Source organism: Podarcis bocagei (assembly GCF_964188305.1).
Source record: "Podarcis bocagei genome assembly, chromosome: 7".
NCBI lineage: Eukaryota > Metazoa > Chordata > Lepidosauria > Squamata > Lacertidae > Podarcis > Podarcis bocagei.
Genome location: NC_138132.1, coordinates 91,907,621 through 91,929,359, shown reverse-complemented (window position 1 = coordinate 91,929,359; position 21,739 = coordinate 91,907,621). Strand labels below are relative to the sequence as shown.

At 48.8% G+C, this 21,739-nt stretch overlaps 1 protein-coding gene across 5 annotated transcripts in view; it reads left to right on the top strand.

Annotated features, from left to right (window-relative positions):
- Positions 1-21,739, top strand: part of FAM178B (family with sequence similarity 178 member B) — a 227,882-nt gene that overhangs the window by 140,273 nt on the left and 65,870 nt on the right. For 4 of the 5 annotated variants that reach the window (XM_081200924.1, XM_081200923.1, XM_081200921.1 and 1 more), the window contains one exon: positions 16,100-16,175. The exons of the other annotated variant lie outside the window; for it this stretch is intronic. In XM_081200924.1, the coding sequence (XP_081057050.1) occupies positions 16,100-16,175 (76 nt within the window). The remainder of the gene's footprint in view (positions 1-16,099; positions 16,176-21,739) is intronic. 5 annotated transcript variants of the gene reach the window in all.

Sequence of the window (21,739 nt, the reverse complement as noted above, 5' to 3'; positions counted from 1 at the left end):
ACAACTTCTCCACCTAGATAACAGACACAGCCACCTAATTCTTTTGCCTTTCTGCTGGATAGCATTTCTTTAGCCTTGCCCTCAGTTGCCCCTCATTCCTCGCCAGGCACTCGCACACGCACACACGCACACACACACACACCTCCAATAATTCCTCTGCCTGGGCCTCCTGCCCTTATAAATCTCTGCAGCAGAGTTCTCCAGCCTGCTATTAGGCACGTGCCTGGCCAATTTCCCTCCCGCCTTCAGCTGCCCCTTGTGTTACATTCACCTCATTTTGCTGATGGAGTGCTTTCCAGCAAAGTCCTTAAAAGCAGCTGTTCAGAGATGAAGCCCAACGCCGCTGCTTCAGCTGACGGTTGTCATGCAATGACGATGCTTTGCATTGCCCTGTGTAGAGCAATTTCCACATCTAAGGAGTCCTTCCTTATTGTGCCTGACAGTGGGTGTGGAGTGCATTCAGCTTTTCTGTACGGCAGCTCTCCCCACCCCCTGCCTCGCCTTCCAAGCCAGAACAAAAGTGACATGGAGTTTGACAGCTGCGGATGAACGTATTAGACAGACTGCTGGCATGATCAGCATGTATGTGTGCATGCAGGCATATCTCTCCATATCCACCCCCACCCACTCATGCATGAACACCTCTATGTGGTTAGTTTACCTGATGTCCTGGTCCTGTCCCTGAGATAACTCTGTGGGAATTTGTTTATTGAGTTCTGGATAAGCCACAATAGTGGGATGAGCATGTGTCTTTTGTATTCACCCAGCTGAGGCACAGTGGCAGCGGCTGCACAACAATATGATTACACCCAGACCAGTCACTTCCTAATGCTTGGCAGAGCAATAGCAGCATCCCAAGCACAAGGTGGTGCCCAGGAGCTAAGGCTGCCTCTGTCATCCAGCAGCAAAATGGGGGTGAAGGATTGAAATAATAGCCTGAAATCACCTGTTTTGCTGCACTGGACCTTGCACCCAGCATAAGTGGAACAAAAATGTCCTGCGAGTGTGAATGGTCTTATCACCTCGCCCCACTCCTCCTTAAACCATGTCTCTTTAGCCTCCCTGGCCCCCTGCCCTGGGAAGGCCTCTTTGGGCACTTCCAGGCAGCCTGTTTATGGAAAGTTCATCCTGACTCATTTGCAGGAAGATTAGACAGTGAATGAGCATCCATTCTGATTTGTATGTTGGGAGGTTAGAGGATGCTGCCTCAAAGCAAGTGTTATTATCCTACACTTTCCATGTGCCTTGCTCCATAATAATAATAATAATATTTATTTATTTATTCATTCATTCATTCATCCATACATTCATACATACATACATACATACATACATACATACCCCACCCTCTGGCTGGGTTTCCCCAGCCACTCTGGGCAGCTCCCAACCAAATATTAAAACACAGTACAGCATTGAACATTAAAAACTTCCCCAAACAGGGCTGCCTTCAGATGTCTTTTAAAAGTAGGATAGTTGCTTATTTCTTTGACATCCGAAGGGAGGGCGTTCCACAGGGCGGGCGCCACTACTGAGAAGGCCCTCTGCCTGGTTCCCTGTAGCTTTGCTTCTCGCAATGAGGGAACCGCCAGAAGGCCCTCGGCGCTGGACCTCAGCGTCCGGGCAGAACGATGGGGGTGGAGACGCTCCTTCAGGTATACTGGACCGAGGCCGTTTAGGGCTTTAAAGGTCAGCACCAACACTTTGAATTGTGCTCGGAAACGTACTGGGAGCCAATGCAGATCTCTCAGGACCAGTGTTATATGGTCTTGGCAGCCACTCCCAGTCACCAGTCTAGCTGCGGCATTCTGGATTAATTGCAGTTTCCGGGTCACATTCAAAGGTAGCCCCACGTAGTGCGCATTGCAGTAGTCCAAGCAGGAGGTAACTAGAGCATGCACCACTCTGGCAAGACAGTCTGTGGGCAGGTAGCCTGCGTACTAGATGGAGCTGGTAGACAGCTGCCCTGGACACAGAATGGACCTGCGCCTCCATGGACAGCTGTGAGTCCAAAATGACTCCCAGGCTGCGCTCCTGTTCCTTCAGGGGCACAGTTACCCCATTCAGGACCAGGGAGTCCCCCGAACCAGCCTGCCCCCTGTCCCCCCCAAATAGTACTTCTGTCTTGTCAAGATACAACTTCAGTCCATTAGCCGCCATCCATCCTTCAACTGTCTCCAGACACTCACACAGGACCTTCACTGCCCTCACTGGTTCTGATTTAAAAGAGAGGTAGAGCTGGGCATCATCCACATATTGATGAACACCCAGCCCAAACCCCCTGATGATCTCTCCCAGCGCTTCACATAGATGTTAAAAAGCATGGGGGAGAGGATGGAACCCTGAGGCACCCCACAAGTGAGAGCCCAGGGGTCTGAACACTTATTCCCCCCCCACACTTTCTGAACACAGCCCAGGAGGAAGGAGAAGAACCACTGTATAACACTTATTGAAAAAGAAGTCCAATCTTTTGGGGGAGCTTTTTTGTTTTTGTTCGGCTCAATACCTCCCAATCAACTGTAATTGAATTTGCCAGTATGTAATTGCATCCCACCAGAAAATAGTGACAGTCTGAAAGCACCTTATATGAAGAAAGCAGATAGGAAATAATACAAGTGTAACCTGCATCCAAGTTCTCTTTCCTCCCTCACCCCCCAGCACTCAGCATTCCATGCCCACAGAGCCTCTTTCATCCTAATTGGGCTGTATGGCGCATATTCCCCTCCCAAGGGTCCTGCCCCTGGAACAATTGTGGTACTTCTGTAAACCTTAGGGTTTCCCCAAGTCCACTGATACCTCCCTCTGGTGCAACAGCACTCACAAAATTAAGGTTACTATTATTGGGGTAACTGGCTCAATTACCTATTATTCTTTAGATAGAATCATAGAATTGTTGAGTTGGAAGAGACCACAAGGGTCATCTAGTCCAACCCCCTGCAATGCAGGAATCTTTTGCCCAACGTGGGGCTCAAACTCACAACCCTGAGATTGAAAGTCTCAGACTCTACCGACTGAGCTGAATGACAAGGTCTTCGAAGCTCTTTCTTATACTAAGTGTGCAGTGTTTGCTTAGTGAATCTGGTTAGAGAGTAGACTACACCTGCTGCAGTCTCACACACATAGATGCTTGTAGGTAAAAATAATAATAAAGTTGTTTGTTGTAGGAGATGCATAACTTGGATGGAAAAGGTTTCTAGTTCTAGTCTAACTAGTCTAGAGAAGAACAAGGCAGCCATGAGGATAGTTAAAGATGACCTCCCATATTGAGGTCCGAGAGAGAAGTGTGAGGAAGAGGAGGAAGCTGTAAACGGGATACTGCCTAAGATGTATCAGTCTCTAGACAACAAAAATAATGAGAGAAAAAGAGAGAGAGAGAGAGAGAGAGAGAGAGAGAGAGAGAGAGAAGTCCGCAGAGAGATAAAGGTACAGGGATAGTCTGGTAATTAGGAGGTTCCTTACTCGGTCAGTGTAAACTCTTCTCCTGCAAACTTCCAACAAGAATAAAGAGAACTACATCTGAGCATGTACCAAGTGCTTTTCCTTCTCCACACTGAGTAAGGAGCAGGGCTTCCCATATAAACCTGAGTACCAAAGATTCTCAGGAAGTTCTTTCCATATTGTGCAGCTTTTTGGTGCTCTCACACAGGAGACATACTCAATCCCTAACAGGGCTGGCTCTACCATTCGACAGAGAGAGGTGGCTGCCTCAGGTGGTAAGGGCTGAGGGGGAGGCAGTGAAGTGTTAGAAGACAGAGTTGAGGGGGGAATGTTGTGGATAGTAGGAGAGGATATATTGATTAAATATTATCCTTCACTCACACTAGTGAGCTAGTAGCAGAGCACATTCCCTTGCACGTTGCTGGAAGTCAGTTGATAGATTCCTTGGAATCGTATAAGTTGAGCAATCCAGTCTGGCTTGTCCAGATTGGATTGTTCGTGGTAAATTTCCTATTTAGTTCCCTCTTAAAAACAGTAATGACATGACAGTCTTCTTTTAAAAGTAATGATCATTACTTACATTCAGTTCACAGTATAGTCCTGAAGGCAGGCATTCTCTTGTAGTTACAGTTACAGAGAAAAGTGTGGGTTCATCCTCTGTGAGGGATGAGCCCATGTGCTGCTGGCTGAGAGCCAGCAGATAGCAAAGGCAAAATGGAGAGAAGGGATCAAGAGAGAGAGAAATGGCTGCATGACTGGCCCATTTGTAGGGTCTGCCAGGGTCACGCCCATCTACCTGGTCACACACAGGGGGAGGACGCTCCAGACCAGGTGTGACAGTTAGTCCTTCTGGCTGGAGCAACATTCTTCTGTGTGTCCACTCTGGGCAAACAGGAAATGTTGTATTTGACTGCTTGAGTGATGTTTCATCCCACAGTGTGTGCTATGCAGCCTTGCTACAGCAGAGTTGTCCAGTGTGACCTCTGAGCTAGTCCTTTATATTATTCAGTTCCCCCATCTGATATTTGGAAATGGCTTACCTTTTATCAGCAGGCAAGGTGCAATCCTGACTTCAATGGGACTTACTCTCAGGTACATACATATATGCATCATTTAATTTGTAGGCCACCTTTCCATAGTTCAAGCCGTGCTCAAGGCAGCTGAAAACATGGGAAAATACATAATTACAAGATAGCAAAAGAAGTTATAAACAATAAATAAAACATCAAAAAATACACAACCAAATTGCACAATTTCCACATATATCATAAGATCCAAAATAAAGATACAAAAGATTAATATCAATAATAAAAACAAGTCCTCCACCACCAACCCGCCCCCCCAAGACCCCAGCCCAAGGGTAGGGGTCTATTGAACTGCAGCCTTAAAGTCTCTTGCTGGCAGACCTTAGAAGTGGGGAGTGTCTTCACTGGGCAACTAGTGCCCAGTGATAAAGCTGCAATTGCAATAGACTTTGCAGCCATTTCTCTCCTAATCTAACTAATGAAGTAATCATGACTCGAGTGCTGGCAGGGATCCAGGCTGTGTGAATTGCTGAGCTGAGTTGCATGGCTTTGTCTGGAGGGAGCAGTTACCTGGCTCCCTCCAGGGCTGCAGATTCTTCAGGTATCCCTCTTCCCGGTGAATGGTTTTGTGGGTGACCGTATCAGCATGCCAGTTGCCAGACTCAACAACTTTGCAAAAAAAAAGAAAAAGGTCAAATTCACCTTTTGAAATATGGCAACCTTAATTTATTATGTTACTATTGTTTATTAAATTTGTATACCCATAGATCTCAGAGCGGTTCACAACACAAAAGTACAACACAAAAAACAAAACAAAACACATAATAAAAATAAGAACAGAAAGAAACCCATGATCTCTCCTTCCACGACATTAAAAGGGCATGCATTCTATGGAAGAGCATTCTGAGCCCTCCCAACACAGATATAGACATGGTCTCTATGAGCCAGATTAACGCTGGATGAAAACCATAATTTTCAGGCAATATAATCCAAATTCTGCATGGAGAGAAAAAATGGATTATGTAACCTGTAAATTGAATAATTTATAAATTGTATAATTTATAAATTTATGTATTGTATAAATTGTAAATTGTATAATTTATAAATTGCATAATTTACTGTGCAATGCACATTACTTTGCCCCATTTAATCTAGTTGGAAGGAGCAAAGGGCTGCACAGGAGAAGCTCTCCCATGAACTCCAGGAAACTACAAACGCTTTGGCAGTGCAAGAGGAAGTTGCAGCATGTCTTTCCCTAGAGCCTTTCAAGACAAGGTTGGACACGAATCTGTCATGGCTGCTTTATGTCCAGGAAATCCTGTCTCGGGGAGAAGGAGCTTAGCCGAGATGGTTCCCCGGGTTCCTTCCAACTCTTAAAGTTTTTTATGGTTCAGCAAAAGTCAAAGAGCTCAGCAAAAGTCTTGCGGGCCTAAGAAGAAGGCTTCCTCGTGCCACTGCTTAAGAGCACCAGATCTTTATGCTACTGGTGTGGGCAGACTAAGCTTGTGGTGAACTCTGTGGGAACACCTCCCTTCTCTTGTGGCAGCGAGCTGTTTAAGGAAGGCTCCCCAGGTTAGCAGGAGCAGCAGTCCAAGTCGATGAAACTCCTATTCCACTGAAGTCCTGGATATTCTTGTTGGCTGGCCAGTCTTAGGTTCCAGGTGTGGGTCTTGGCCCCAGAGGGTAGCGAGGCTCTGGCTAACTTGAGAAGCAGAAGCTCATCCACATTTCCATTTGTGCTGCGATTTCTAGGCACAGGTCTGTGATTCAGAGGCCTGGGTCTGGGCAGTTTTGTGTCTGTGCCCGCCCCAACAATTTCCCCAGGAAAACATGCTGTTTACCACTGAATTGGAACAAATGTCAATTGAGTTGTCCATGCTCCTTAAGGCCCACCTGCTCCCATGCCAACCTGCCCAAATCTTTAGCTAAGCTGTTTCTTCAGGTGCCCCAGATACTGGGGGAAAGGCAGGTGGCAGCCAACACCTTCCCCAAAGAAGTATACAGTCATACCTCGGGTTGAGTACGCTTCGAGTTGCGCTCTGCGGCAACCGGGAAGTAACAGAGCACGTTACTTCCAGGTTAGTAACGGAGCGCGTTACTTCCAGGTTTTGCCACTTGCGCATGCGCAGACGCTCAAAATGATGTCACGTGCATGCGCAGAAGCGGCGAAAAGCGATGCGTGCGTGCACAGACATGCCATCGCTAGTTTACGTTTGCTTCTAGATGCGAACGGGGCTCCGAAACAGATCCTGTTCGTATCTAGAGGTACCACTGTATCTGGTCACTTTGGGTGCTTCCAGAATGTCACCATTTTTAGGTGGGATTCAGTTACCAGCAAATGCAGGTTGTTCAATTCAGGTTTATTTGGAGCTCTTGCACAACAGACCTGCCCCCCTGAAACTCCCCCCCCCAGCCTTTTTGCAGTAAGGAATGTGATGGGGAAAGGCACTGGAAAGTGTGAGATAACATTTGCTTAATGCAGCATCATCTGTCTTCCCCGGAAACAAATAAGAATGAATGCTCAGTAAATAGCTGTCACCTCTGCTCAACCTTTGTGCAAACACATCAGGATGAATGCTTAATAAACAGGTTGTCTGAAAGTGACCTTAGGCACCAGGTTAAGGTGTGATTGTTCTTTCAGGCATTTTAAACGATTTTATACTATGTTAAGTACTGGTGTGTTTAATGTGTGTTCCACTCTGCTTTAATGTTCTGATGTATTTCGTTTTGCTATTGTTGTTTTAAAGTCTTAAACAATATTGTAAACTTCTCTGGGATAATTTTTTCTGAAGGTTGGTGTACAAATATTCTAAAGAAATTTTAAAAATTAGGACTCTGCACATTATGTGATCCTCTTTGTGCATATTAAAAAAGAATCTGGAATTTGTGTGAAATCTCCATGCCGTGTGTATACACAGCGAAGAAGCTGCCTGTAGGAGGAATCCTGTAGGAAGTGAAGCAGCACTAAGTTGCAGAGTTTCACATGGTGCTAGTAATATTTACGCATCACACAAAAGGAACACACCCTCAGCAGAAGAAATCAAAAGCGCTTCTCTTTCGGCAGCAAGGACAAACCCCACAATGAATGCTCAGCGCTGTTATGTGTTCATTCCACTCAAAATGTGCCAACCTGGTGCCCTTCCACAGATGTTTTGCCCTGCATCTGCCACCAGCCTCTGCCAGAATGGCCGTGCTCCTTCAGCTCCAGCCCCATACGGCTGACTGGGGCTGAGGGGAACTGTAATTCAGAACTTGGAGGCGGGGGCAGCAGGCTGGTGAAGGCTCCTCTTCTTCATTTAAAGCAGGGATTCCCAAATGGTATGCAAATAGAGGGGCTGAAGGGTACCTTGAAACATTATGGATGAAGACATCATTTTGCAGAGCAGCGGGTTCAATTTCAAAGTGGCTCAGCTCCATTCAGTTCAGGCAGAACACCTTTTCCCATCACCAGGGTCAAACTGCCAGGGAGGGGGGAATAAGGCTGCAAATTGTCAGTCAAAGCCAGCTGTGGCTGGTGCTGCTTATGATGCTTGCAATCTGCCCTCGTTCCCAAACTCCCAGGACAGCTTTGCATATATAAAAGGAAAAGTTTCTCTTTTTTCCTATGAAGAAGCTGAAGGGCGGGCCTATAAACAGATATCATTCATGTGACACTTTAAAGGCGGGCAGCTGGCTTATGAATCGGGGAAGGACAGAGCCGGTGGCTGAATCAGTGCTCAGTTTGCTGCCATGTAGTCCCATTGCGGCAACTGCGAGCCCGAGAAGGAGCCGGGCTCACACAAGGACTCCTGTAAAGGCTCTGTTTGTATTAGGCCTTCTTTCACCCTAAGCCACCATATTGGGTGCATCCACCACTTTATTTGGCAGGGGTGGGGGGACCCTTTTTGTGACCAAGGGCCACATTCCCTCTTGGGCCCTTTTCTGGGGGCCAAATGCCAGTGGCAGGTTGGGCCAAGGACCAACGTCGGAGGAGCAGCCTTTCTGTAAATGGGCTCGTTTCTGCACATGCTCACACGTCCCTCTCTAGCCCCTGTCCAAACAACCAAACAACTAAGAGGCATTGTCAGAGTTCATGGACACATTTTAGCCAGGCAAAACACTCAAGGAGGGTGGGAAGCAGGGCTAGGGAGAAGGGTGTGGGCCTTGGCACAGTCCCAAGGGGCAGCAAGCTCTGGAGATTCTGCAGCGCTGAATCCCTGGAGGAGGATGCGTGGGCTCCTTCCTGCTCATCAGTGCTATGGCCTTCACAGAGGGGAACGTTAAGTCCCCCCCCCCCCCGGCGTAACGCCATTCCCAATCTCCCACGACTGCTTTTACATCTTGCCTGGCTTGGCCCTCAGGGATCCCCGGCTGCCAGCCTTGTTGCCAGTGACTGATGGTGTTTCCTGCTTGGCAGGGGGTTGGACTCGATGGCCCTTGTGGTCTATTCCAACTCTGTGATTCTATGATTCTATGACGTCACCGTCAGCGAAAGAGCAGCGTGCCAGTTTGTGTTGTCAGAATGCATATAGCTGATTTAATTTACTTGCTGCTGCTTGGCTTTGGATATAGCCAAGGTGGCTTACTATGACTTGAAGTGAGGGTCAAGAGTTCCAGCCTAATGCTGGGGATGATAAGAGTGGCCTGTTTGCACAGAAGCTTTTGGTTTGCATGTGGTGCCAGAGTTCTGCAGTGGCCCTCGTGCAAGGGAGTAACGCAGCGCAACAGAGGAATCCAGTGCAGTGTTGCGCCAGCAGAGAATCATTGTGCAGCAAAGATGCCAGCAACCTGCTTAGGCATTCCTTTGGGCAACAACATCCCACCAGTAGAGTAAGTAGCCCACTAAGCAACTTTAACTTAGCGCTGCACTGGATACAACCCAATTTTTAGGCGCCAGGAGAAAACGTTCCTCTTCAACCAGGCCATGGGCTGATTAATATTCTACAGCCTTTTAAATGAGACTGTGGGAAGGGTGTGCGTGTTGTTGTTGTGCTGTTTTGTTTTACTTATTTTTATCCTGTGAATTGCCCTGAGATCTTGTGATGAAGGGTGGTATATAAATCTAATAAAATAATAATAATACGACGCAGAATACGGAAAGAGGATACAACTGTAGTGCTAACATAATAAGAGGGCAGTCTAAATTTACTTAATTAGTAAAAAGAAAATCATCCAAAAGAATGCTCACAGAGTGGCTAGCAAATTAAATAAAGTGGGAGGCAGCGAGAGATCGAGCTCTGCCAATGCTTTAGCAAGAGGTTTGTGGTTCACTCCTAAGCGACACCTTTGCATGGTGCTGGTGGGATCTGTCCAAGATGGTTTCATTGCCTGAGAGAAGGGAAACCCAAAAGGCCACTCACTAATATGGGGCACAATCCACCCAGTGGTTCTCCTGACACGAATCTCATGGAGTGAATGAAACCTGTGATGGGAAACTGAGGTCCCTCCAGACCAGTGGGGTTTTTGTGGGTGTATTCTGCAGCATGTCACAGATTCAGTAATAGTGCATGAGTTGTGACTTTATACTGGACCACCCACACATCCTTTGCTCTGTGATGCTTCCCCAGTGTTACTATACTGTTGCTGTCCAGAAGGGAACTCTTGTGTTATAGCACAGCAAAAGCAGGGTGTGAGGGTTTGATTAGCTGCTTGTGCGTGAAAACGTGCTCCCTCAGAGTTTGTGCGCCCCCACAAACCTCCGTGTGTGACGGAGCTCCTCAGACATGTCTGCTCTAATCACTAGTAGAGTCCGACAGTGGCTGTCTGCGGAAGCGTTTCCAGCAAAGAAGTTCCTTAACGGAAACGCGTCTCCTGGACTCACGGCGTGACAGTTTCCTGCGAGGTATGGGTCTCCCTATGGGAGACTCCGATACCTCACCACTGTTCTCGCTGGAAGCCTCCCTGAGCCCTCCCTCCTGCTCGCATTCCCTCAGAGAGCCACTCCTCCCCCTGCTGGTCCCTGCTTCAGCAGTTGAGTCTCTTTCATCCTGCCTGAGTCCCTCCACCACCTGATGCTCTGATGGCAGTTCCCTGACATCCACCTCCCCTCCAGGGCCCCCCTCACCCCCTCCCAATTCCTCCCCCCTGGGAGGTGAAGGGCTAAAACCCCGAAACGAATCTTCCTCATCTTCTGACGTCTCGAACAATTCTCTCCATCGATCGTCGTCCTGGCCAGCTGAATCCTCCTCCTCTTCAGAATCTGGGAACCCCTCCAACTCCTCTTCCTCGTCGGTGGTGGCAAAGTATTCCCTTCGGAACCTCGCTACAGGCTGAGGTTTACGTGGGAACCTCTGATGAAAAGTCTCTATTAAAACCTCGTCATTGACATCCTCTGCCCTAACCCAGGTGTTTTCCGACTCCGGTTCCCCTTCCCACATTACCAAATACTCTACTTGATCTCCCTTCCACCTGGAATCGAGGATCTCCGCTACATGGTAGCTGTGTTCCTTCTCCTCCATTGCTGGTCCCCTAGTGACCCTCCCCTCACTGTCTCCTCTATACGGTGACAGCAACGACCTGTGAAAAACTGGGTGCAGCTTCATGTGGTTCGGTAACCGGAGCCTGAAAGCCACTGGATTGACCTGCTGTATGACTTCAAACGGACCCAGCCTTTTGGGTCTTAATTTCTTACAACCTCCTTTGAATGGCAACCCTTGGGTTGACAGCCACACCTGGTCCCCCACCCTGATGCTTTCACCTTCCCTTCTGTTTTTGTCTGCTTGCCTCTTATATTCCTCCTTAGCCCTGTTTAAGTTGAGTTGGAGCTGGCGATGGATCGCTTCCATTTCTTCCACGAACTGTTCCGCAGCTGGAACGCTCCAGTTCTCCCCCTCCCCCCCTGGGAAGGCTCTGGGATGGCACCCGTGATTAGCCAAAAAGGGGCTCATCCCCGTGGACACGTTCTCTGCATTGTTGTAGGCAAATTCTGCCAACGCCAGCTTCTCCACCCAATCATTCTCTCTGTCATTAACATAACACCTCAAATATTGTTGGAGAACCCCATTTGCTCTTTCCGCCTGCCCGTTGGTTTCAGGATGACGGGCCGTCGAGAAATTAACCTCTACATGCAGTAAGCTCATGAGCTTCCTCCAGAACCTGGAAGTAAATTGTTTCCCTCGGTCTGAAACCACCCTCAAGGGGGCGCCATGCAACCTAAACACATTCTCTACAAACAATTTGGCGGTTTCTTCTGCTGTAACCGCATGTGAGCAGGCTATGAAGTGGGCCATTTTAGTTAACAGGTCTACTACAACCATGATGGCTGTTTTCCCTCTAGACCTTGGCAGATCAGTCATGAAATCTATTGCCACTGCTTCCCACGGTCTCTCAGGTGTGGGCAGTGGTTCTAATAAACCAGCCGGCGCCTGCCTCTCCCCCTTGGCTCTTTGGCATTGTTCACACCCTCTCACATACTCCCGCACATCTTCCCTGACCTTGGGCCACCAAAATTCCCTGGTAACCAGCCACATGGTTTTGTGTTGCCCAAAGTGCCCTGCTGTGGGGCTATCGTGCAGCTGCTTGAGTACTTTCTCCCTCAATTCCCCTTCAGGTATATATAACGCTCCCTTATAATACAATGCCCCATTTCTCTCCTCAAAACCACCGGGTTTGTCTTCCTCCCCTCTGAGATCCCTGAGTTTCCCTTGGGCGTATGCATCCTGCACCGTACCCTCTACCAATTCCCTTTGCCCCACCAAAGTCGCCCCACACACCCAGCGGTCCTCTGGAATGATATGGGTTTCTTCGGGTACTCCCTCCCCCTCCAAATATTCAGGTTTGCGTGAGAGAGCGTCCGCCCTAACATTCTCTGGGCCTGGCACATAACAAATCTCAAAGTTAAATTTGGAGAACTCTTGGGCCCATCTCAACTGCCTTTGGTTGAGCACTCGCGCCGTTCTCCAGTACTCTAGATTTTTATGGTCCGTGCACACTTGCACTTTATGTTGTGCACCAACTAGCAGATGCCTCCATCTCCGGAACGCCTCATGAATAGCAAGCAGTTCTCGGTCGTACACCGCGTAGTTCCTCTCGGATTTGTTCAGCTTCCGCGAGAAGAAGGCACACGGACGCCACTCCGACTCCTCCTTCCCCGGCTGCAGAAGAAGCACCGCCCCTATGGCTCTGTCAGATGCGTCTGTTTCAACCCTTAGCTTCTTTCGTAAATCCACATGCAGAAGTTGTTCTTCAGAGGCGAAGGCCCTTTTGAGTTCCTCAAACGCTCGCTCCGCCTCCGCCGTCCATACAAACTTCTTCTTACTGCTGAGACAGTCAGTGATGGGCGCCGTCAGATGGGCGAAGTTGCGGATGAACTTACGATAAAAGTTTCCAAACCCTAGGAACCTCTGCACATCCTTCTTGGTTTTGGGTGTTTTCCATTCCAGCACTGCCTGTACCTTGCCGGGATCCATGGCCAATCCCTTGTCTGACAGGCGGTACCCCAGGAATTCCACCTCCTTGGTATGGAACCGACACTTCTCCAGTTTGACCCACAGCCTGTTGGCTTGCAGTCTGCTCAACACTTCTCTGACGTCTCTCACATGTTGCTCCTCATTCTCAGAATACACCAACACATCATCTAGAAAGGCAACGCAATTCTTGTAGAGCAAAGGGCCCAGCACGTGGTTCATAAAAGATTGAAAACACGCGGAGCCGGCTTGTAATCCAAATGGCATAACGAGGTATTCAAACGCCCCCAAAGGGGTAAACATGGTGGTTTTCCATTCATCCCCTTTCCTTATGCGTATCAGGTTGTACGCCCCCCTTAGATCCAGCTTTGTGAAAATCTTTCCCTTCCTCACCATGGTCAAAATATCATCAATTCTGGGCATAGGGAACGCCACCGGTTCAGTCACTGCATTCAGCCGCCTAAAATCACATACAAGTCTCGGCTTGTCCGCATTTTTTTTGTCCACAAAGAACACTGGGCTCCCCCCTGCTGCTTTGGACTCTCTGATGAAGCCTCTCTTCAGGTTCTTGTCAATGAACCCTCGCAACTCCTGCATTTCCCTGTCTGACATGGCATACAACTTGCCCACGGGAAGCTGTGCTCCAGGGAGTAAATTGATCTGACAATCAAAGGGTCTATGAGGTGGTAGTTGGTCAGCTTCCTTCTCGCTGAACACGTCGCTGAGATCTGCATACTGTGGTGGTACCTTCACCTTCCCCATTACTTCAGTCCCTGCTAGGGTGGCTTGGGCCCCTACTGAACCCTTCTCCCCTTTGCAGTGTTCTAGGCAATGTGCTGAACCAAAGGACACCACTCTTTGATGCCAGCCAACCAGCGGATCATGTAGAGCTAGCCAGCTCATTCCCAAAATAATGGGAGCGCCTCCCAGGGTGGCCACATTAAACGCTATCAGTTCTGTGTGCCTTGCCACCCTCATTATCATTGGGACAGTCTGCAAGCGGACTCCTCCTCCCAACAACTCCCTGCCATCGATCGTGGTCACCTGCAGGGGGTTGCTTAAAGGGATGGTCTGTATCTGGTGTTCAGCAGCAAACTCCTTGCTCATAAAATTGCAGGAGCTGCCTGAGTCCAATAGCGCCTTTATTTTTAGGGGATGCCCATTCTGCAGCTCTAGCGACACTTCAATCACTAGAGCAGGTCGAGGAGCTTCTGGCACGGGCACTTTCACTGCTCTTTGGCCTGGCTGCAGTGCCCCAATTGTGGCAACCAGGCGTTGGCTTTTACCTGCTCCGCTCCCCCTTCTTCTCCCCCCTCAACAGCTCCCACCATCCCTTGCCATTCCTTCCTCTGGGGGCAGACTCTGGCAAAGTGGCCTGGCTGTTGGCAGAGATAGCATTTCCGGGGGCCCTTTCCCTCCTTCTTAGCTCCCTCGCTGGTTTTTGAAAATGCGCGCGCGCGCGCTGTTCCGATTTCCATCGGCTCTGCCGGCGGGAAAGCTGGCTCAGGAATGTCTGGAATGCGGAACTCCTTCCAACGTTCCCCTCTCCCTTCCCGCCTCTCCAAGGCTCTTGCCTCCTGCCGCGCTCCTATGGTCAGCGCAGATTTGGTCAGCTGATCCATAGACTCCGCCCTGGGGCTCCGTGCCAGCTCGTCTTTCACCCCCGAAGAAAGACCTTCTTCAAATAGCATTTGAACGGGTGCCGCCGATAAATCCCAACTCAGTCTGTGAATCAGCATGGTAAACTCAGTCCAATATTCACGGACAGATCGACTCCCCTGCTTACAAGCCATTAGCTGTCTGCGCACCACCCCTTCCTCAATATCGCTGGAAAACATGATATCCATTGCACGAAAGAACTTCATTGTGTCCTTTAGTATGTCATTGTGCGTTGCCATTAGGGGTCGAACCCAGTCTCTAGCCCCTTTCTCAAGATGCCCAATTACAAAAGCAACTCGCGATTCCTCATCAGGGAACTCATCGAACTGCACATTAAGGGCATATTGCATCTCTGTCCTAAAAGCATGGTAGTCCTTGGGGTCCCCCCCAAATTTCTGCACCAATCCTGGTACCTTTCTGGGGAATTGAGTGGCTCTCCCCTTCTTGTCTGCATCCTGAGCCCTTCTCTCCTCCAGCCTCGCCGTCTGCAGGGCCAGTTGAACCTCCAACGCTCGGTATCTATCTTCCAAGCTTGGACCAGCTCCAGCCCCTGCTCCTCCGGTTCCGGTTGGTTCGCTCATGATGCCTTCTCTTGCACAGGCAGCGTACAAAGACTGTCGGACTGCTGTGAGGGTTTGATTAGCTGCTTGTGCGTGAAAACGTGCTCCCTCAGAGTTTGTGCGCCCCCACAAACCTCCGTGTGTGACGGAGCTCCTCAGACATGTCTGCTCTAATCACTAGTAGAGTCCGACAGTGGCTGTCTGCGGAAGCGTTTCCAGCAAAGAAGTTCCTTAACGGAAACGCGTCTCCTGGACTCACGGCGTGACAGTTTCCTGCGAGGTATGGGTCTCCCTATGGGAGACTCCGATACCTCACCACTGTTCTCGCTGGAAGCCTCCCTGAGCCCTCCCTCCTGCTCGCATTCCCTCAGAGAGCCACTCCTCCCCCTGCTGGTCCCTGCTTCAGCAGTTGAGTCTCTTTCATCCTGCCTGAGTCCCTCCACCACCTGATGCTCTGATGGCAGTTCCCTGACACAGGGCGAATCCTGTCCCCACCTGAATATTTGTGGTTATGAAAAGTTACAGGATTCTAGCAAAAAGCAGGGCGAATCCTGTCCCCACCTGAATATTTGTGGTTATGAAAAGTTACAGGATTCTAGCAGGAGGTTACGGGGCAGGTGCTGATTGGAGGCAAAGCAGAATGTTCATCCCAAAACCTTTGCGGACTTGAACAGTTCTTAAAAAGTGGGGTTGCATATGACTGCCCCAGTCTCCATGAATGCCCCATGAAAAGGATATCTGGAGGGGCCCTGAGAGCCTTGGAGAGAGAGAAAAAGAGTGGGGATCCTTAGGACTGATCCAAAGGGCACTTTGGCACCTGAGGCATACAATCCAAATGCTCCTGCCTGCCCTTGTTGGGTTGTGTGTTTTTTTAAAAAAAGTAATAATTCCATTTGAAAACAGAAACTTTGCTGCCCTTTGGCAACATCACGAATCTGCCACGCTCTTGGCAGAGCGGGTCCATGGCATGATGAAGGAAGGGAAGGCTTCTTGGCATGGGACTGGAGAGGCTGATACTTTCTCGTCTTTCCTCTAGACAACTGCGCAGGAACCTGAGTCTCTGTTTCATTACAAAGCTGCTGGGAAAGATGCAGACAGCAGTGAGCAATGAGGTTAGTGTGGGGAAACGTGGGAAGAGGGTGAACGGGCTCCAGGTCTGATGATGCTTTCCTGGGATCCTTCCAACATAGAATCATAGAATCAAAGGATCACAGAATTTTAGAGTTGGAAGGGAGACCATCTAGCCCAATCTGCAAGGCAGGGATCTCATCTCATCCATGGCAGGTGGGCATCCAATCTCTGCCTAAAAACCTCCCAGGAAGGAGAGTCCACCACTTCCCAAGGGAGACCATCCCGCTGTCAAACAGCTCTTCCCGTCAGACGGTTCTTCTTGAGGTTTAGTCGTAATCACCTTTCTTGTATAGCAGGGGCTCCCTTGGAATACTGGCTATGGGTTTTTCTGGGAGCATGGCTGGCAGGCATATTGCATCCTGTTTGTGGATGCTGAAACATTTGTGTAGACCAGCAGTTGTCAAAGTTTTGCCTGTGAAAGAGGCCTTTCTATGTCTGTGTGACTGTCAGTGAGTTGTTGCATGCCTTTTTCCAAGCTCATATACACATTTTGGGGTGCAGACAGAGTGCCAGCTAGGCTTACAGGGCCCCAAGAACTCCAGGTGTGACTTAGAATGCATTCAGAACTCCCCAGCAGGCTGAGCACTGCAGCTGTGCACGTCTGAGCATGTCTACCCAGAAGGGGAAGCAAAGCAGGTGTAACACAGGGCAGCCTGACCCTGGCACAGAAGGAGAGCCACGTTGTGCCCTACAAACTCCCTGTCAGCAGAAGGAACCTTTGCAGGTCAGAATTCGGACACACATTAAGGCATGAAAGGACAACTCATTTTATCTTGAGGAATACATTCCTGGGGGGGGGGGGGAATCTGCCAGGGAACCACATGCTGGTAGTGGGCAGGCTGGGGCCAGAAGTGGGCAGGACACCCCTTTTCTCCCTCCCTCGTTCTCTGCTTTCTCTTCCCCTTCTCTCTATTACAGCCTGTGTTCTCCCTGTCCCTGCCCCTCTGCCACCGACTTCTCTCTCCCTCTCACTTCTCCCATTTCTCTTTCGTTTTCTTTCTTCTCGCCCCTCCCTGCATTTAGTCTAGAAGCAGCCCTCAGGCTGCATGTTGCCCACCCCGGCATTAAAAAGGTGCATCCAGCCCCTTCAGAACCTTCCAAGGTAGTGCACCCTCTAAGAAACCATCCTTTCCTCCAGCAACTTTTCTGCTCTCATCTGGGTTCCATCTCCACGCCCCCCCCCCCAGGGCAGAGGAGGGGAGGAGAAAGGGAGGAGGTGCGCACAGTGGTTTTGTGACTGCCATGTGTGACGGGGTTCCAATCCTTCCTGGCTTTGATTTCTCAACTTTGAACGCAATGCCAGAAAATTAATATAGCTGCTTGCGTCTGGGACTGATAAAGGCTGATGGGATCCCTGCAGAGGAAAGCGACACGACAGCAAGGCCGCCTGCTCTTAGCATCCTTTCCAGCAGCATGTGCCCTGCCATCAGCATCTCCCGCACATTGCACTCTTGCGTAGACAGGAGCATGTGTATCTGTCATACATGAGGGGCCAAATAGTCTGACAGAATGTTTTCTGTGTCAAGAGTTTTGATGAATATTTATTTATTTATAAAATTATTTATATAACTACCCTCACAAAAGGATATCAAGGCCACTGGAAAAAGCCCATGGGTCTTATGCGCCAGTGCCATAGATGCACTGCTGGGAATCCTGCTGCCCCCAAATTCATTTTCTCCTCCCTCCATATGCCTCCTGGTTAGCAACCAAGCAGGGAGGCAGTAATCAGAAGGGCTGGGTTTGGGGCCCAGCCAGGATGCCTCTTGCTGAAACATTCATAGAACTGTAAAGTTGGAAGGAACCAAGAGGGTCATCTGGTCCAATCCTTTGCAATGCACGAATCTTTTTGACCAACCGGGGGCACAGACCCACGACCCTGAGATTAAGAGTCTCATGCTCTACTGACTGAGACATTCATGCTGGTTTAAAGCAGCCTTCCCCACCCTGGTGCCCTTTCTCCTGCTGTCTTGAACTACGGCTACCACCTGCCCCAGCCAGCAGAGCCAACGTTCAGGAAGGATGGAAGCCAGTACTTCCACATTGGCTGCCCTGCTTTACAGGAGGCTCTGCACCTCAAAGAGCTTTCGGTCGACGTTTTGGCGGGAGGGGCTGGTAGAAAAGCAAGAGAGAGAGAGAAGGGGAGTCACATCCACAAAGGCAGTTGCACATTCTGCTGTGTCTTTGCCTTTCACCTGCTCATGCCCGGTCCTTGCAGCACTCCATCGCTCTTGCTTCCCATCCTTCTGTGTCTTCCAGCCGAACTCTCCCTACTCAGTTTCAAGAAGGTTTGCAGGTTTCCCAGAAGTGCCTGGTTCACCCCTGGGAGGACAGGAGGCAGAACTAGGTGGGCCCTCTTTAGCCTACTCCAGCAGGCTTCTCTTACGTTCTTATGATCTTAAGCAAGCTGAAACATTTTTTAAAAAATCTGTAACTCTATTTGAATGATGCAAACTGATGAAGACTTGACAGGATCACAAAATGAAGATGAACTTTTTTCTCCTTATGAGCAATACATCAGCCCTTTCCCACACATTTCTGTATATTAGGGGTAGGCAACTGGAGGTCTAGCAACTCAGTCTGGAACCCAGGGCTTCCTATCTGCTCCCCAAGAACCCTCACAATGTATCTGAGATGCTAGATAAATGACTCTTCAACACCCCCCTCAAGGCAGTGAACAGCAGTTCCCTCTCTCAAAGCCCTTGAGCTGCCCTTGCATTATGGACAAGAGTAAAAGGTGAGGTGCCTAAGATTTGGGGGGGGGGGGGTTGCGTGCAACCCAGGCCTCTCTTGCTGTGCACCAGGGGCAAAACTAGGCTTTATTTCACCAGGGTCAAAGACCCAGTTTGGCCTCCCATGTGCATTTGTGTACACGCACACACACACACACACGCACACACACACACACACACAAACACACACGCTAGGAGCCTCAATGGTACCCCTCTGGAGGCTTTGCCCAGGGCAAAAAACCTGGCTATCCCCCCTGTAGCCCCCTGCTGTGCACCAACTTTTACCAACATTGGTGCTCTGCACATGTTTTGGACTACATCTCCCATCGGCCCCAGGTTGGTAAAAGTTTTGTGCGCAATGGAGAGGAGAGAGTTAAGGAGTCCTTTGCATGCAGCTTGGGTTGCAAGGGAATGACTTGACAGAGAAAGCCAGCTCTGGCTTTGCTTCCTTCAAAATCAACCCCCATTTTAAAAAATTTGTTGATGTCCAGAGCTGTATACTTTGTTTTCTGCTCCAGCAATTGAATGTAATTTTGAAATTGCCAACTTGGCTTTTTCCAAAGCCCATCACAGCAGAAACTCCTTTGGCTTCTGCGCTTTTGCGCCGAGAAAGGCGTGCAGGTGGGCGGCTTATTTTTGTATATTTAGCTCTATATATGTTTTGTGATTCATCCCAGCAAGTAAGCTATTGTTTAAATATTCTCCAAGGCTTCTTTTTAAGGAAGAAGAATAAGCAATCAGCAGGCACAATGGGGAGCGATGGGAATGGACGTGAGCGGAGAGGAGATCTGACAGGTTGCTTTCCCTCTCCTCCCCCCCCCCACCGCCCCCTCCCCTCCAGTGCTCCGTTGAAATGAAATTTCTGCTGATTTGTTAACATTCAAACCCACAACGAGGTTATGCAGAGTTAGAAGCACTTGGGAGGCAGGGAAAGAGTGCACACGGAGGAATCGCTTTTACAAGGGCAAGTCTGCACAGGAGCTTGGCAGGGGCAGTGGGGCCCCAGAAGTGCCGACTCAGCCCATCCGATCTGCGCAAGGCGTGCTGCCTCAAGGCTTGGCCAGGGCAGCAGGCAGCTGAGCCAGCCTGGAAACAAAGCTGCACTCAGACCTGAGGCAGCAAGCAGGCGCTTCTAACCTGCTGGCCAGGCAAGAGCCGGTTTACACCTGGCCTGCCCAGTCCAGTCTGGAGGCCTTATATATGCCGGCCAATCACAAGCACAGATGTGTGTCACATTACCGTTCTTTAAAGAAGGACTTTGTGGCCTGAGCACACTCAGTCCTTGAAAGGACCACCGGGTTCCCAACTCAAGTCTTAGAATTTTGGACTTTATCAGGGATTAGCAGTGGAATTGCCAAAGTTTCTGAGAAGCTGGATCAGTTTTGTGACTCTGCTTAAGCCACCTTTTCCAGTTTCCACCATTTCAAGCTTCTTGCCAATTATTTGTTTAAATGCACAGTCTGACCTGGACCTATGGTGTTATTGTGCATTCTTCCTTCCTGGAGCCTTGAGAAATTCAGGGTGGCCTTTACAAGGCCACCTTGAAGAAGGATCAGTATTGACTTATGGTATACTGAGTCAGCAGGCGTTGTGGAGGTGCAGAAACAAGCACACTTTTTATAGGCAGCTAAAAAAAATGTGCTCATCAGCATGGCTGGATTATGGGCTGAGCAGAGGAAATAATTGCAACCAACCCCCACTTAATATCTGGATGCCTTGTATTCTTCATCCTTGTCCTGAACAAGCAGCAAAGGTTTAGGTCTGATGATGACAGTAATGAGATACGTCTTGGTTGCTAAAAAGACAGATTAGGTTGCAGGGGAAGAAATAGTATATATCACCCATGTGGGCTAATTAATAAAAGAATGCGCTGGGTGCCTACATCTGAAATGTGGGGCAATCAAACTCTAGTAACAGAGCCAGAGTCCCAGCAGCCAAGTTTTAGACCACAAAAGCAAGCAACAGTATAGCCTAGGAATATAGGCTGTTAGATTTAACCCATTTACAGCACTTCCCCATTTCTACCCTTCTTGCAATGAACAGATCACAACATTAGCAAGTTTAAATGCATTACTTACAAACTCCAGAGATTAATGTGTTATTCCATGCAGCAGCAAGAAGAACACAGGTAGAAAAAAAATGTTTTACAAAACACAGAAAAATACTTCTCGGCACACAGTCTGGGCTTGAAGCGCAGTGTTGTCTTGGTCAACTTTAGAATGAACAAAGAACCTTTACTTCCATCTTCACCAAAGGTGAAGGGGGAATAACCCCTTCATGCATTAACTAGCCCCAAGCTTGCTAGCTATATTTGACTGAAATTTCCCACAAAAGTAAGGTTCCCCAAGGAGCTGTTTTAGTTTTTAACATGTTCATCAACAGCCTAGATACGGGGGAGGACGGTTAGAGGCCAGACTTGCTGGTGACACCACATTATTCAGGTTGGTAAAAATAAAAAGAATTGTAAAGAGCTCCCAAAGATCTCTCAAAACCGAGTGAATGGGCAATAGCAAACATGGTTTGTTGTAAGTAAATGTAATGTTAAGCACATCTTGGCAAATAAAAATAAATCCTAGCTGCATGCATACTGATGGAGTCTGATGTAACAGGAATGGGATCTTGGGATCATGTTGGGTAGCTCGGTCAAAACACTGTGCTAGAGTACACCAGCTGTTTTTAAAAAAGCAAATTTCAGGCTCGAGATCATTAGGGAAGGGATAAAAAAATAAAAGTTCCAATATCATAGCAACTTTATAAAACTCTATGGTATAACCAGAATATGAATATTGTGTTTGGTTTTTGATTGCCATATCTCA